At 37.7% G+C, this 13906-nt stretch overlaps 1 protein-coding gene across 1 annotated transcript; it reads right to left on the bottom strand.

Moving 5' to 3' along the window:
- Positions 1 to 825: 825 nt before the first annotated feature.
- Positions 826 to 13650, bottom strand: LOC125581437 (DExH-box ATP-dependent RNA helicase DExH14). The gene is made up of 49 exons (XM_048746864.1): positions 13390 to 13650; positions 13163 to 13224; positions 12744 to 12924; positions 12217 to 12646; positions 12049 to 12114; positions 11547 to 11651; positions 11168 to 11464; positions 10887 to 11003; positions 10744 to 10803; positions 10460 to 10531; positions 10269 to 10385; positions 10019 to 10180; positions 9796 to 9861; positions 9494 to 9646; positions 9326 to 9409; positions 9050 to 9124; positions 8837 to 8968; positions 8696 to 8761; positions 8430 to 8495; positions 8229 to 8351; positions 7948 to 8097; positions 7449 to 7661; positions 7154 to 7309; positions 6829 to 7053; positions 6656 to 6757; positions 6487 to 6567; positions 6322 to 6402; positions 5872 to 6075; positions 5663 to 5779; positions 5441 to 5563; positions 5262 to 5351; positions 5014 to 5139; positions 4870 to 4932; positions 4583 to 4671; positions 4385 to 4475; positions 4147 to 4296; positions 3858 to 4049; positions 3684 to 3749; positions 3412 to 3567; positions 3186 to 3329; positions 2873 to 2940; positions 2614 to 2779; positions 2451 to 2513; positions 2232 to 2327; positions 1932 to 2099; positions 1668 to 1838; positions 1438 to 1578; positions 1222 to 1353; positions 826 to 1137 (listed from the first exon to the last, which is right to left on the bottom strand). Exons 1-49 carry the CDS (start codon positions 13497 to 13499, stop codon positions 1054 to 1056), a joined length of 6252 nt encoding a protein of 2083 aa, XP_048602821.1. The 5' UTR covers positions 13500 to 13650; the 3' UTR covers positions 826 to 1053.
- Positions 13651 to 13906: the final 256 nt, after the last annotated feature.

The raw sequence follows: 13906 nt of genomic DNA, 5'->3' as shown, positions 1-13906 counted from the left end.
ATAAACATTTATTGAAACTAAAATGGGATATCATTTTTCATCGGTTTGTTCGGTTTGTTTTACAATAACAACAATGGCCATAGGGAGACAGTAATAAAATGAAACGGATATAACAAGAAATATTCAATTGACTATCTTAATGTGCTAGCATAAATATATAACGTCTACTTTTCTTAAAATGTCAGCGAAGCACAATTTGTATGTACGAAAGACAAACTTTTTCATCTATCCAAACAAGTAAAACTCTTTCTACTATTTTTTGTTTATACATTTGAATATCTTCTAAAACTTTATAACCAAGTAATTGCATATAACTTTTTTCTCCACTATTTTATTATTAGTTCGATTAGCAAAAATTTTATTTTGAGAAATGCATGGGCATAGACTATTTATAGATTTTAAAAATTTATTTGGATAGTCACATCTCTTCAATTTGAATAGTCACAACTCTTCAATTTGAATAGTCACATTATTTCTATTTAAAAATAGTTATTTTGAAAAGATACTTATAGAAATAGTCATAACTCTTCACATGAATAGTCACAACTTATTAAATACACATCTCTTAAAACAAAGAATTGTACAAAGACATTTTTGAGTATTTAACATCATAAGAAAAAAAAATAACTATATAGACAACTTTTAGAAAAGACACAACCTTTCAATATTCAACTTTTAGAAAAGACGCAACTTTTTGACAACTTATAGAAAAGACACAACATTTCAACATAAGTGAAATTCACAACCTTTGGAATTAATTGGGATTGCTATTATTAGTAGATATGTTCTATTGATTGGAAAAGATGTTTATTTTGCATGGTCATAAACTCATAATATTAGACTATTAGTCATCTAATAAAATAGAAGTGTAGAACACATAGACTCTTGGATAGTGATTTAATCCAAAACTTTGTAACACTGTAAATCTTTTCTCTTGATCTTTTTTGGTTTTTACATTAATTATTATTAAAAAGCTGAATTTTGAAAATTTTCGACATCTAAAAAGTTGAATGCTTTAAATAAGCGACTCCCCCACTATCATCTGATGGCTCATTAGCGTCGGGCAGGTCGTTGTTCAATGGAGTGTTCTTGCTCAAATCCCAAATAACAATCCGAGACTAAGATTAGTTTAGTATCCTGACCAAACATAAAGACAATTTCAATGGTTACTATTTGTAGACGGTAAAAGAGAGAATTGTTAAGTTAGCGAAAAAAAAGAACCTGGAGAGAGGTTATGTTGGGAGGTAACTCCATGCGTGTGATCAGACGACCAGTGAACGAGACTCTCTTCACAGCAAAGAGTTCAGAAGTTGAAGTATCACCAAGTACCAACCACCACGCTTCGTCTTTCACCTATAAGCAACCCAAGTATACAAACCGTAATGAATCTTTTTTTATGCATAAAAATAGTCTGTGGTAAGTCTTTAGAGAAGAAACCTTTGGGAAACGAGGGGCCAATGCCCTTGAGGTATTCCTCTTTGATATCTTTTCTAATCTGATTTCAAGCGTCGAAGGCCCGTTAGGATCCTTCCTTTGGAGTCTCACATTCATTTGTATACGCGGGAATCGCTGGAGATCCTAATTAAGACCAGAAAAAAGTATAGAGAAGAGTCAGACAAGTCCGTGAAAAAGAAACAGATGTGACCAATTTGAGAGAGGATTGGTACCTGAGATAATTTGGATGCAGGGAAGTTTCCGGTTACACTTTTTAGAGTTTCCCTTGGAAGTTCTAATAGCTGATGCAGCGTGTGAATTCCTCTTGCGGTTAGAGATCCCAGAAGGTCATCGTTCATGCATGGAATCATCCATAATGACGAATCTTGGTCGGACCACATGCCCTGCAATCAAAGAGAGAAATGGATCAAGTAAAAGCGTTCTGCTTCCAAAGAAGTGGAACGAGATAAAGAGTAAGTAATCTTTCAAGAGAGTACCTGCATGACCATTTGCAAGAGACGCATGCACGTCAGTGAGCTTGTGAGCCATCCACTGTTTGCGCATATGTCAATCATGGCTTGGAGGATTCGAATGCTTTGGTCCAAGACTGACTTTAGATCAGTGTTATAATCACTGATTGGAAGTGCCAGCTGAGAAAAATGTGCCTGGAGTACAAGAAGTCGTGATTATAAAGAACGCTCAGAGTCATAAACTTCGTTGTTTAACCATGAACTCATTAAATCTGGAATATTTGTTTTTTCATCCTTCACAGTTTGAGGAATGTGAAAAGAAATTACCTGGAAGAGCAGATTTGCCTTCGTATGAGGATCATCTAGATGGTTATTATCCACTCGATACCTAACTTTCTCTGACAATGTTTTGTTGTAATTTTCCTAAGAAAAAGAGGGCATAAAGAACATAAAGAGCGGAAATTGTAGACAGCTTATCACTAAAACTACTTTTCTAAAATAAACCATGTAGCTTCCAAGTACAAAAGTGTGAACAAAGAAACAAACCTCATTGTGCCGCACAGGAAGTTCATCATATTCAGACGCTCCAGCCAAAATATGCAAGAATGCCTAAAACGGGTTGAGGTAAAAGAACAAAACAATCAGAATCTCATGCATGGATACATTCATGCTCAAGTTTGCATAAGACTTTATCGGTTCAGTTTCTTACTTCGAGCGATGTATCGGGGCCTATATTAGAACCAAACATAGACACGGTCATGTAGCTAAGGTAATACTGTGATGCTATTGTACCCAGCATCATAGGCTCTACACTATCTTCTGTTACTTTGAGGCATCCACTGTCTTCAAGATCATCAAACGTGTTTTGCACCAATCTACAATAAAATCCACCCACATACCTCTATGTTATACTAGTCCTTAGCTTCTTATTAACGAAACTTTCTTTATTAAATAATTTTCGTATATACCTTGATAAGTAGGAACACACTGACTCATCTTCAGTACCTTCTAGCCCATAGTACGCAGGATTAGCCATCTGTTACATAGACATTCAGTTCATAAGACATTTCCTAATGGACGGATTATAAACTTGGTAAAAAGTTCGCAGCAATGGAAAACACTTATAGGGAAAAAAAATCTGGCTGCTGGTGTCAAACTTGGCAAAACGTTTACTAGTCAGTGATTCAAAAACTGATTATGAACTTAGCAAAATTTCTCAGAGAAACCAGTATCGAATTCTCAAGCTGTGTCGACTTTTGATGGAATGTGAAGAATGGTTACCAGTCTACGAAACAAATACGTCCATGTAAGATAGTGCACAGCGTCTTCTTTGTTGCCAATTGTCCCAGAGACTATTTCTGCATTGAAGTGATCGTGCAACCTCTCTTTCAGGCTACTTTCTACCGGGAATGGTTCGTACAAGAACTGCATCCAGAGGAAATATGATAATTGAGGTAAATCCATGCTACGGATATTAAAATTGCTAGAGAATTTTAGTTGCGCTTGCCTTTTTGTAGAAGCTTTTTTTAGGTTCATGTACAAGAATAACCGCTTTTCCATGTTGATCAAACTGTGGACGTCCAGCACGCCCCATCATTTGCAAGATTTCTGTAAGAGGAAAGTCAACATATCTTTTGGTTTTTCCGTCGAAGTATTCTGTTCCCTGAGGCATTAGAAAACATTGCCAACGGCAGCAGTAAAGAGAAAAGACAATCCGTTAGAAGAAATAGATACAATGTGTAATAGATACAATGTCATAGCAGAGGATCTAAATTCTACCTTTATAATAACCAAGTGAGCTGGTAGGTTCACTCCCCATGCCAAGGTACTTGTTGAGACCAAAACCTGAAATGGAAGCAAGGAATCAACCATCAGCATGGAAGCATGAAATGTAAACGCGAAATCATGGATGTAAACAGTAAGGACAGAGAGAGTATAAGTGGAGGAAAGTGCCTGAATCTTGTTGTTCACGAAAAGCTCTTCCACTACAGATCTATCCTGGTCATTCAAACCTGCATGATGCAACCCAATACCAAATTGCAACGTATGTCGGAGGTTCTGGTCAGTGATCTGAGAGAGGACCATCTGCAAGTCTTCCTCTGATACACTCAGAAATTGCCGCGGATGCTCGTCTGACGCCGCAAACTTTATTTCATAGTAGAAGAAGATGCAAAAGATTATAATTATTAGAGTAATATAATCGGAAGATCAACTGGTGTCTGAGTTTGATGATAAATCATACCTGAATAAGATCCAGTGCGGTAAGCCTTGTCTGTCTACGCGATGAAACAAAGATAAGAACAGGTTTTGTAGGTGAATGGGTGCAGATAGCTGCATATGCTGGCTTGTTCATGCTATTCATCCTTGGGCAGTAATACTTTCCAGGATAACCCTGAAAGCAAAACAAGATTAAGTCAGTAAATCTCCTTCTTGGATGGTTTCCTCGCATATCTACCCACCGAAAATGATATAAAAGATACCTGAATATGAACTTCAATTGGTACAGGTCTGACACTAGGTTTAAAATTGAAAAGTCCGATCTCCCCAACACCCAACCAGTCAGCCAAATCACTGAATGAACATGGCATCAAGCCAAAATGTTAACAGCCAAGTCAAAAGAAAATACACACAGAAAAGAGCCTACAAATTCAAAGAGGCATAGAAGTTAGAATACAGACCCTGCATTTGCCAGAGCAGTAGAAAGTCCAACAAACCGAACAGAGCGCTCTGTCTGTGATGATATGTACCTCATTCTAGATACAATAACCTGGAAACCAAATGCAGATTTAAAATAAACCAAAATGTTAACAGAACTTTGAAGTACTTGTTGTCGAACGTATATTAGCTCTTAACCAAAACCATAGAGAAATTACAGGTGTCATGATATAACTGGAAACTTCTAAGCTATTAGTGGAGCTTAGCATAAGTAATTAGAAATGTAATATAATAATTTTTAGGCTTCTACCTCAAGGATGGGTCCTCTGTCGGCACCTAGCAAGTGAATCTCATCCAAAATAACAAGGCCGACCTATATCCCCAAAACATTATAAGTTACTCACTCACGAAAAAGGTAATCCGATACAACAAATCTACTGACAAAGAGATGTACCTTTTTTACATAACTTCGAGTATGCCAATTACGACTAATGCCGTCCCATTTTTCTGGGGTAGATATGATGATATCAGCAGACAAGAGAGCAACTAAATCTGGAGTGTAATCTCCAGTCATTTCAACCTGTGGAAATGCGAGTGTTAGGAATAGTATCTGGTAGCCAATATAAACACATGAACTCTGGGTCTGTTACATGTATATATGCTCCAAGGCAATATACATTATAACATGCAACATCCGTTTACCATTTCTTTTCCAAGTGGAGCAACAAGATGCTTTTTCCAATCTTTCATTCTTTCTCGAACAATAGCTTTTAGTGGTGCTATGTAAACAACCTGGGTGCCGCAGAAAAAAGTAAGCATCCCCTTTAGAGATAATAGAAAACTAGAAACTGACTAATTCTTATGAGTCTGAGAACTCATACCTTCATATCAGGCTGGGTACTGAAGAGACGCAACATTGCAAGTTCAGCAGATATAGTTTTCCCACTTCCAGTTGGAGCTCCCACAAGAACATTGTTGTCTGTGTGATATAAGACATGAAAAATCTGCAACACCAAAGCATACCTTTTCAATTAACTAGGAGTGATGAAGAAAAACATTTATGAACAAGAGAAAGGAAAGCATAGGCCAGAATATGCCCAAACCTGAGTCTGTATTGGATTGAAATGTGAAAATTTGTAAAGCGATTCATACAACCTATTCCCAAGAGAAGTCACAGGAAGAGGTTTCAAGTCTAGAAGCTCTGTGTGAGAAGTACGTGCCTGAATGAAGAAGAATGTTAGGATTGACCAACTCAAAGGAACAAATGATCTAGTGACTGCTTAGAAAATAGCAACCTCTAGAAGCAATATACCTCTGGTAGTGCAAGATTGTGGAAAGAGATTGTGTAGAAAGACTCTGCATGCAACCAGGAATCAGAAATAGCATGAACATAGTATTGCGGCGGATGTGGTTCAAATATAGGCACAGTAAAAGAAAGCTTCTGCGGTTCCCCTCTAGCCATCCGTTTCGTTAGTGTGAAAAGATCTGAGTGGTAGATATAATCATTCTCTGTGTCCTGCCAAAGACAATTGCACAAGACAAGTGTTACTAGTGGAATATATTAACACTGCCAAAAGAGAACAATATTCAAGATATAAATTCATTAGTTAACAAGCAAGCTTGTTTACAAATGCTATCCAGCACGGAGTCTTTTTCCTCCAAGTGGTTAGTAGCGCCATAAGATGAGATACTAGATTATAAATGTCAGCTCGTTATTTGTCACTGCAACACATGTGTCTTAATGGGAGTTCTATGGTACAACCTCAATGAGAATCCACCAACGAAGAGCAGCACCATGAAAGCGATCCTTCCATATAAAATCTGGAGTTATACGCAAATCCACCTAAAATTGTGACAAAATGAATGATGTTAAATAGATTGGCATCTGAAGAACAATCAAATATTGAAAAGGCCTTCCATAAGCTACCTTCAACACAGTGCGGGTGATTGGACTAACAGTAGCTTCCAGTTGAATTGAAGGAAAATATGCTAGATGTTGCTTGACCAACTAGCAAGATAGCGCAGAAATGTTAGTGTTTTTCTCCAAAAATATATAAATGCATTAGCTTATTGAATTATGATATGTATAGATATACCCTTCCCCCAGGATTGTAACGAATCAGCGCTCCAATGTCTTTTTCCTCCATCTCATACAAGCGGTCTAAGTCGGCCCCTCGCTCTTCAAGTTTTCTCAATGTCTGTTTGATTGAGATGAATTAGACAAAAAATATTCCATATTGCAAGTCAAATGTAATTATCAGAAGCTTACATCAAAAGGTATATCCCTATCGAATTGCCGAAGAGGATGTTGATGAGGCCACAGTTGACGATCAACTGCCTTGCAGTATTCCAACATAAATAAAGTCATCTCACACCACCCTTTTCGCAAACATGTCTCAAACAGGGCACGCATTATACGTGCTAAACTAGCACTAATATATGAAGCATCAGAGACCAGAGAAAATGCATCAATTGACCCACGAGATATGAACAACTGCAGATCATAAAGTCAGTATATCAGAACTCTACACATCAACCATCTTTTATATATCCTAGGTATAAATAATATTGCAGTGATTGTGAAAGTCAATGACCTGAATGAGAATCGAAATTTTTCCATGTTTGTTAGAAGGTCCTCCCTTTACTTCTAAGGGACAGCAAGAACGTGCAAGAGTCTCAAGTTCATGCTGCTCTTCCTCTCTTACCACAATATTTTCAAATTCAGAAGAATGGGCAACCATATCAATTATCTACAGCAGATAATTTGACATCAGTAAGTAATGGATAAATCTTTAGCAAGGTACCGAACAAAGAACAAGGTGGAACCATTTAAACTTAGAATCAATCATTAAAGGGAAATTTAATAACAACAGAATGATTATAGCAAACCTCGCTTTCATTCATGTGCCGCTTCAACATCTCGTTGTACGTTTCAACACTAGAGTATTGAATATAGAAGTGACTTGCAACCCGTCCAAGCTCAGTACAGTAGAAGTTTCCACTTTTTTCATCGAACCTCATCATTTTAGCTTTGTCCAGTGAACGTGCAGCCTCAGACACAAGGGCCCGTTGCTTCAATGTTAAAGAAGGATCGGCAATTATCTGTGACGAGTAGCACGATCAGAATGGTTTTAAGCACATATTTAATTGTAGCACAAACACAAGGAATATTTTAAGTACAAAATGGTACGAAAACACACTATGAACACAAACAATCTCCAGGATAAAGATCTCCATGTAAACTTTTAGAGCTTACAAATTCAGCACAAAATTTTAGAAAACATGTGAAGAACCAATATCTCTCTGAAAAAGTGGAGAAAAGAACAAAGATCTTCATCAGCCGGAATGCAGATAGCTATGGAGACTACCCATGCAAAGAATAACGTACCTCGTCCCATCCAATGCCATAGGCCAAAGGATTTAACTTCATCCGAATTGACAAATATGTATATCCAAGCCAAGCACAAGCTTCCTTAACATTAGTCACAGTTCCCAAAACCACTTCTGCGTTTAAATTGTCTTTCAAGGAGCTTATGAACTGCAAATAAGAATAACATTGGAACTCGTTGTATGGCCAAAAGAATTGACAGATCAAACTACAAATGGAACTTTCGGGAAGTTTATGTATTAGGATGACAGACCAAAGTTCTTTAGGTTTGTGCCCAATACCTGACTTTCTATGGGAAGCTGACTCGTCAGCAGCCGAAGATAGTAAGCCAGCTTGTCATGGGATGTGATAATAATTCCCTCACCACTCTTGTCAAACTGCGGTCTCCCAGCTCTTCCAAAGATCTAATACATATAATAGTATGACACATTAATAAATATTGCATTGTCATGCCCTTTTCCAAAGAAGAATTTTTCCTTTACCTGCATGACATCAAGCATTCCCAAGTCTTTCCACCCACCAGCCTTGGCATCATACAATTGTGTTCCCTGGAAATTAACCAAACATATTGAGCTATAAGGACAGATTATAGCTATAATGAAAGATTATATAAATTTGTAGAACCACTTGTTGATCTCCAACAATAAGAGAAACTTCTCTTGGCATAGATTAAGAGTAAGTTTGACTATACAAAAACCAGCCATACAACTAAAATATACATAATCAATTTGTCTACACATAAGCATACCTTAATTACGACTGTGTGTGCAGGCAAATTTACACCCCAAGCAAGAGTTGCAGTGCAAACAAGCACCTGAATGCCCAAAACATGTTGGAAGAAAATAAGTATCTATGCAATAAAGAGCAAGCAGACAAAAATATCTCGTACCTTCAAGAGTCCATCGGAAAACAGCCTCTCCGTAAGTGTTCTATCAGATCGTAACATCCCAGCATGATGAATACCGAAACCAGCTTCAAAAAATTTGACAAGATCCTTATTTCTGGACTTGATGACATCTTTCTGAGATTCAGTAAGAACAAACCTAAAAAATTAGTAGCAACAATGAATTTCAAAAAGATGATGCATAATGCACTTATTTACCTTTCTTATGTGAAATTGAGGATGAGTCTCATTCGTGAACAAATCGAGCGTTTCATTTTCCCGAGCAAGATCAATCTACGTCAAAAATACTGAAGTTATGTACGTCTAGATCTGGATTTTGAAATCCATTGAGAAATCATACTTTGCAGCGAAATCATCCTCACGTGTTTTCAGGTGTACATAACATTTAAGATTTCAGGAAAAAAAGATATGCATGAATTTTGGAAGAGAACGGGTAAAGAGAAGCAGTATATAAATATGTAAAATATCATATACCAATTTCTCAGCTGTTTTTGAAGTGTCTTTTCGGGAATGAACAAAAATCATTGCTTGATGACCTTGTCTAATTGAATCAGCAACCTAACATGAAAGCATTACCATGTAGATAAGTGACTGTCCATATTAACATAAAAATGGACAAGGCTTTATTCAAGATGTATAGACCTTTTTGTAGCATATCTCATTTAACAATGCATTTTTAGCAGCAAAGTTATGCTCGGTGATGCCTATATACTGCTGAGCTAAGGGAACTGGGCGATAGCTCGAATCAAAATAGAAAAGGCCAATGTCTGGGTTCACTCGTAAAAACTGAGCAACCTGAAATCCACCCAACAAAAAAGGTTCAAAAATAAAATATAAAAATTGAGCGACTTTAATTTCCCGAGACTAACGAGGAAATATGAAGTAACACAGTGTAGTGCATAAAAACATCGTGACAGATATATATATATATTGTTGGAACAGACCTGTAGGTAGCTAGGTAAAGTGGCTGACAGGCCTACAATTCTTATCATTGTCTGCGTCGACTCTACCTGGTACAGAACAAAAGTCAACCAGATTTTACAGTGATGCCCAAATAGAGGAGAGTATAACTTCAAGAATTGCTTTAACAAAACCAATATTCACGGAAAGATTATTTCTAGCATTTAACTCAACAACGAACAAAATATGATCAAAACAAGACGTTACCTGACGGAGGGTCCGAGCAACTAATGCCTCTATCACTGCACCTCTATCATCATTCAGAAGGTGCACTTCATCGATGATCAAGAGTTTTACTAGCATTGACAATGACATGTCGCTGCTTTTGCGAGTAATGACATCCCATTTTTCTGGTGTTGTCACTATCATCTAATTCACAATCAATAAATCAGGTATATATCAGTTCATGCATGCCTCCGCAAGAAACTTAAGTATATCTTGTAAGCTTATATAAAACCTGAGTTTCTTCAAGTTCGCTCTTGGTGAGTTGCATATCCCCTGTAAGCTCCTTCACAACCATATTTAATGGACCAAGACGACGGCTAAAAGCTGATGTGACCTCTGCCGCTAACGCCTATAAAGAACAAAAAGTAAATAAAAATTCTGACGATAAAACTTATCCACAAGATTATATTAACATGATTCTACCTTCATAGGAGCTACATAAACAATCTTAAACTCGTTTTTGTGCAAGTAGCCATCCCTGAAGTGTTGTTTAATCTGCGAGACAATTAGATAATATATGAGTAAAATATGAAACATTTTAGCATGATTACAATATATCAACTTCTTTTACAGCACAACATACATACATTTAAAAAAAAAAATCTATTCACGCTCTTCGTAAATAAAATCTCAAAATGTTTTCAACATGTCTGTGATAAAATCAGGTTGGGAAACAAAAATATTAAACCAAGTAAAAAAGTACTTACCTCATGTAAAACAGAGATCATAGCAATATTTGTTTTTCCAGCTCCTGTTGGAGCACACACCTGCAAGGACATAATATACTTATGCTTGAGAAGGTAACTCGCATTGTCGCTCGGTGCGGACACAAAATTTACATATGACTCACCAATATATTCTCATTGGTGTTGTAAACTGTCTGAAATATTCGAGACTGAATACGGTTCAAAGTTTTGTACCCATGAAAAGCAGCTTGAGCGACGTCATCCAACTCCTTTATCTCAATCTGGCAACATGCAAGAATTTAAAGTTAGAATGCACGCAATCTCACAGAAAAGGCTACAATAGGATCTAAACTAGAAAATTTATTAATATGTTTGAAGAACACTTGGATTTAACTTTCTACATGCAAGAACTGTCATCTATCTTCTAGATATGGATGAGACGTACCAGTTTCTCGCCTGGTTTCAATTGTGCGGTAGGGGTAGGCGGGATAAAGACTTCCTCATATCCTTTTAAGTGCTTCCTTACAGTACCTTGGGGAAGAGCAAATGCAAGAGAATTGGCTTCTCCAGACCCGATCAGATCATCAAACCCACTATTCTTTTCACTTGCCTCTAGTAAATAAGAAAAATTGGCCTCCGATATTTCACTCTCTAAACCAAGCTCGGCACTGCGTTTGTTTTTCTTTTCCTCCTTACGCCGAAGTTTCTCAATTTGCTTTGCGGACTCTGTTTGAACAGTAACCTGAAAGGTGGCTGCGGGTTACTGTGGCTATAAAAAAAATTGGCACAGCATTATATGGAAGGCCTCGCTCAAATGGCACTACCTGTGTGCCATATGTAGGCATCCGGGTTTGGGTGTTTGAAGCTGTTTTGTCAGACTTGAGAACCATCTGACCATGATGGATAGCATCAACAATCTCCTTCCGATGCTGAAAAGGGAATCAACAAGTCAGACACCATTCAGATTTCTTAGAAACTAGAAAGCAGAGAATAACTTCACTATATATCGGAGTAACAACCCTCTTAGTCTTTTACTATACCTACGCACAAACCCACACATATCCACGAAATGACTTTATATCAAGCGAGAACATTCAGTAATAATATTAGAACGTGATTCAGTTAAACACCATTAAAGCCGGCTTGCAGTAACATAGACTAAGCTAGTACGTAGCTTTAACTAAGAGCTACAAGATAAAGATTACCACTCAAACGTAACAGCAACTCTCGAGACATGCATTTTATACAGTAGAATCTAAAGCTAATAAGGCAAAAAATGTCCAATCACAAGTTCAGATAAAAGAGAAATATACACGCCAGGCTTACCATAATAAGGTCTTGAACAGTCTCAAATGCGCCATCCCCAACAAGATCCAACAAATCTCCAGCTATCTGCAGAGAAAAAAAGGTTAAAACCCCTTTTACTTCCACTTTGAGTATATGCTGCAGGATGAGGCATAGTAACTCCAAAATATTTCACCACAACACACATACCTCCTCACCAGGCTTATCCGAATCCAGAAACCTACATATAGCCATTGCCAGCTCATCACGGGAAAGTTGTGAATTGCTTTCTCTAACCATCTGTCCGCATGCGTCTCTAAGCCAACTTAAATCAAATTTTCCTGCATTCTGATTCTTTGTCATGTCACTGACATCACTCCAACCTTCAGAAAATGATGCATGAGCGCTATTGCTCTCTTCATTCTCAAACCCTCTTTCGCCAAGTGATTCTTCCACCAGAAAACGACTTGGTAGATTGAAAACAAGGTCCGCACCAAATTCAGCACCATCATCAACCACATCCGCATATACCTCAGACTGATGAGCAGGCTGTATCGAGTAGAGTGCCAGAGCAAAGGAGGCCACGTTCTTTACATTAGCATCCGAGACAGCATGACCAACAACATTTTGCAACTCTAACCTGTTAAATAAAAACAAAAACAAACCAACGTTAAACACCCAAGAAAAAGTACAAAGCTTTGGCCTTTTTCATAAATCAATCTTCCAGGAGTACTTACTTCTTTTCAGCAACGCTCTTATCACTAAAACCACTGTCCTCCTCCTCCTCCACTGGCTTCCCAAACAGACGATACGCTGTAAAAGCAACCTCACGAAACTCCTCTGATTGAACTTCCCGATCTATCAACTCCACTACAGCTCCAATAAACTGCTTGTACGCTTGCCGCACTTCTGGAGAAGCTGTTTACACCAATTCAAATCAACATACACACAAAGCACCACCTCATAGTCTAATCCACTTAGAGCATAATCAATGGGGTTCTTATCGGAATATAAGAAACCATCTAAAAAAACTAAGAACCTGCTCTTAAACCTAAGAACCCTCGTTAATCATGCTCTTATAAAGATAATTAAATATATATATATATATATATATATATATATATGTATATATATATAAATTAAATCAGAAAATCACCTCCTTCCCATTGATGAACTATCCTCCTAGCAAGGTCAGATTCATCGAGGCGACTCCCAGAGCTGAATTAGCAAACACAACACGATCCAATTCAATTAAAGTATTTACAATAAGACAATTCAAATACTCGTCATCACAATGATCCTAGAGAATCCAGTGAAACCCTAATAAACGAGTGAATTTCAAATCAAGGCGAAATCTCAGGAACTCGGGGAGGAGAAGCTGACCTGCGAGGCTTGTTGAGAGTTTGGAGTATGGTTTTGCGGCGAAGGTAGGCTTGATCGATGTCGAAGGGGTCTCTTAGAGAGCTTGTCAAGCGAGGAAGCTGGACCAACATGATTAAACGCTGTCGTCTGCGTCGTTTAGGCTTCTTCTTCTTCTTCTTCTTATTCGCCTTCTGGTTTAACTCTCCGGGGAAGAAGGCGATCGATCGCTTTCGCTTAAACGACGTCACTTCAATACTTAATGAACAGTTGTACTAGGACCCGTAACACCGACCCGCTAAAATACGGGTTCATTAAAACGATGGCGTCACTTCAATAGGACCCCGTTCATTGACCCGCTAGAATACGGTTTCATTAAAACGACGGCGTCACTTCATAGGACTCGTACACCGACCCGCAAAAATACGGGTTCATTAAAACGACGGCGTTTGGATTGGTAAAGTTTTTTTTTTGTATAGATATTTTACAATTAACATGTGATGGACCAATAATAAATTATTCCTTTTTAATTGGTAGCCAT

This window comes from Brassica napus, chromosome C2 (genome assembly GCF_020379485.1).
Source record: "Brassica napus cultivar Da-Ae chromosome C2, Da-Ae, whole genome shotgun sequence".
In the NCBI taxonomy this organism is placed as follows: Eukaryota; Viridiplantae; Streptophyta; class Magnoliopsida; order Brassicales; family Brassicaceae; genus Brassica; species Brassica napus.
The sequence above is the reverse complement of the archived record's forward strand: the minus strand, read 5'-3'. Positions and strand labels throughout refer to the sequence as shown.

Excerpts from the sequence above, each read along its gene's own strand:
- LOC125581437 (XM_048746864.1), bottom strand. The coding sequence starts at position 13,499 with ATGTTGGTCCAGCTTCCTCGCTTGACAAGCTCTCTAAGAGACCCCTTC. Across the intron at positions 11,465-11,546 it reads TGCCTACATATGGCACACAG|GTTACTGTTCAAACAGAGTC; the intron begins GTAGTGCCATTT and ends GCCACCTTTCAG. Across the intron at positions 4,672-4,869 it reads ACAGAGGACCCATCCTTGAG|GTTATTGTATCTAGAATGAG; the intron begins GTAGAAGCCTAA and ends TTTGGTTTCCAG.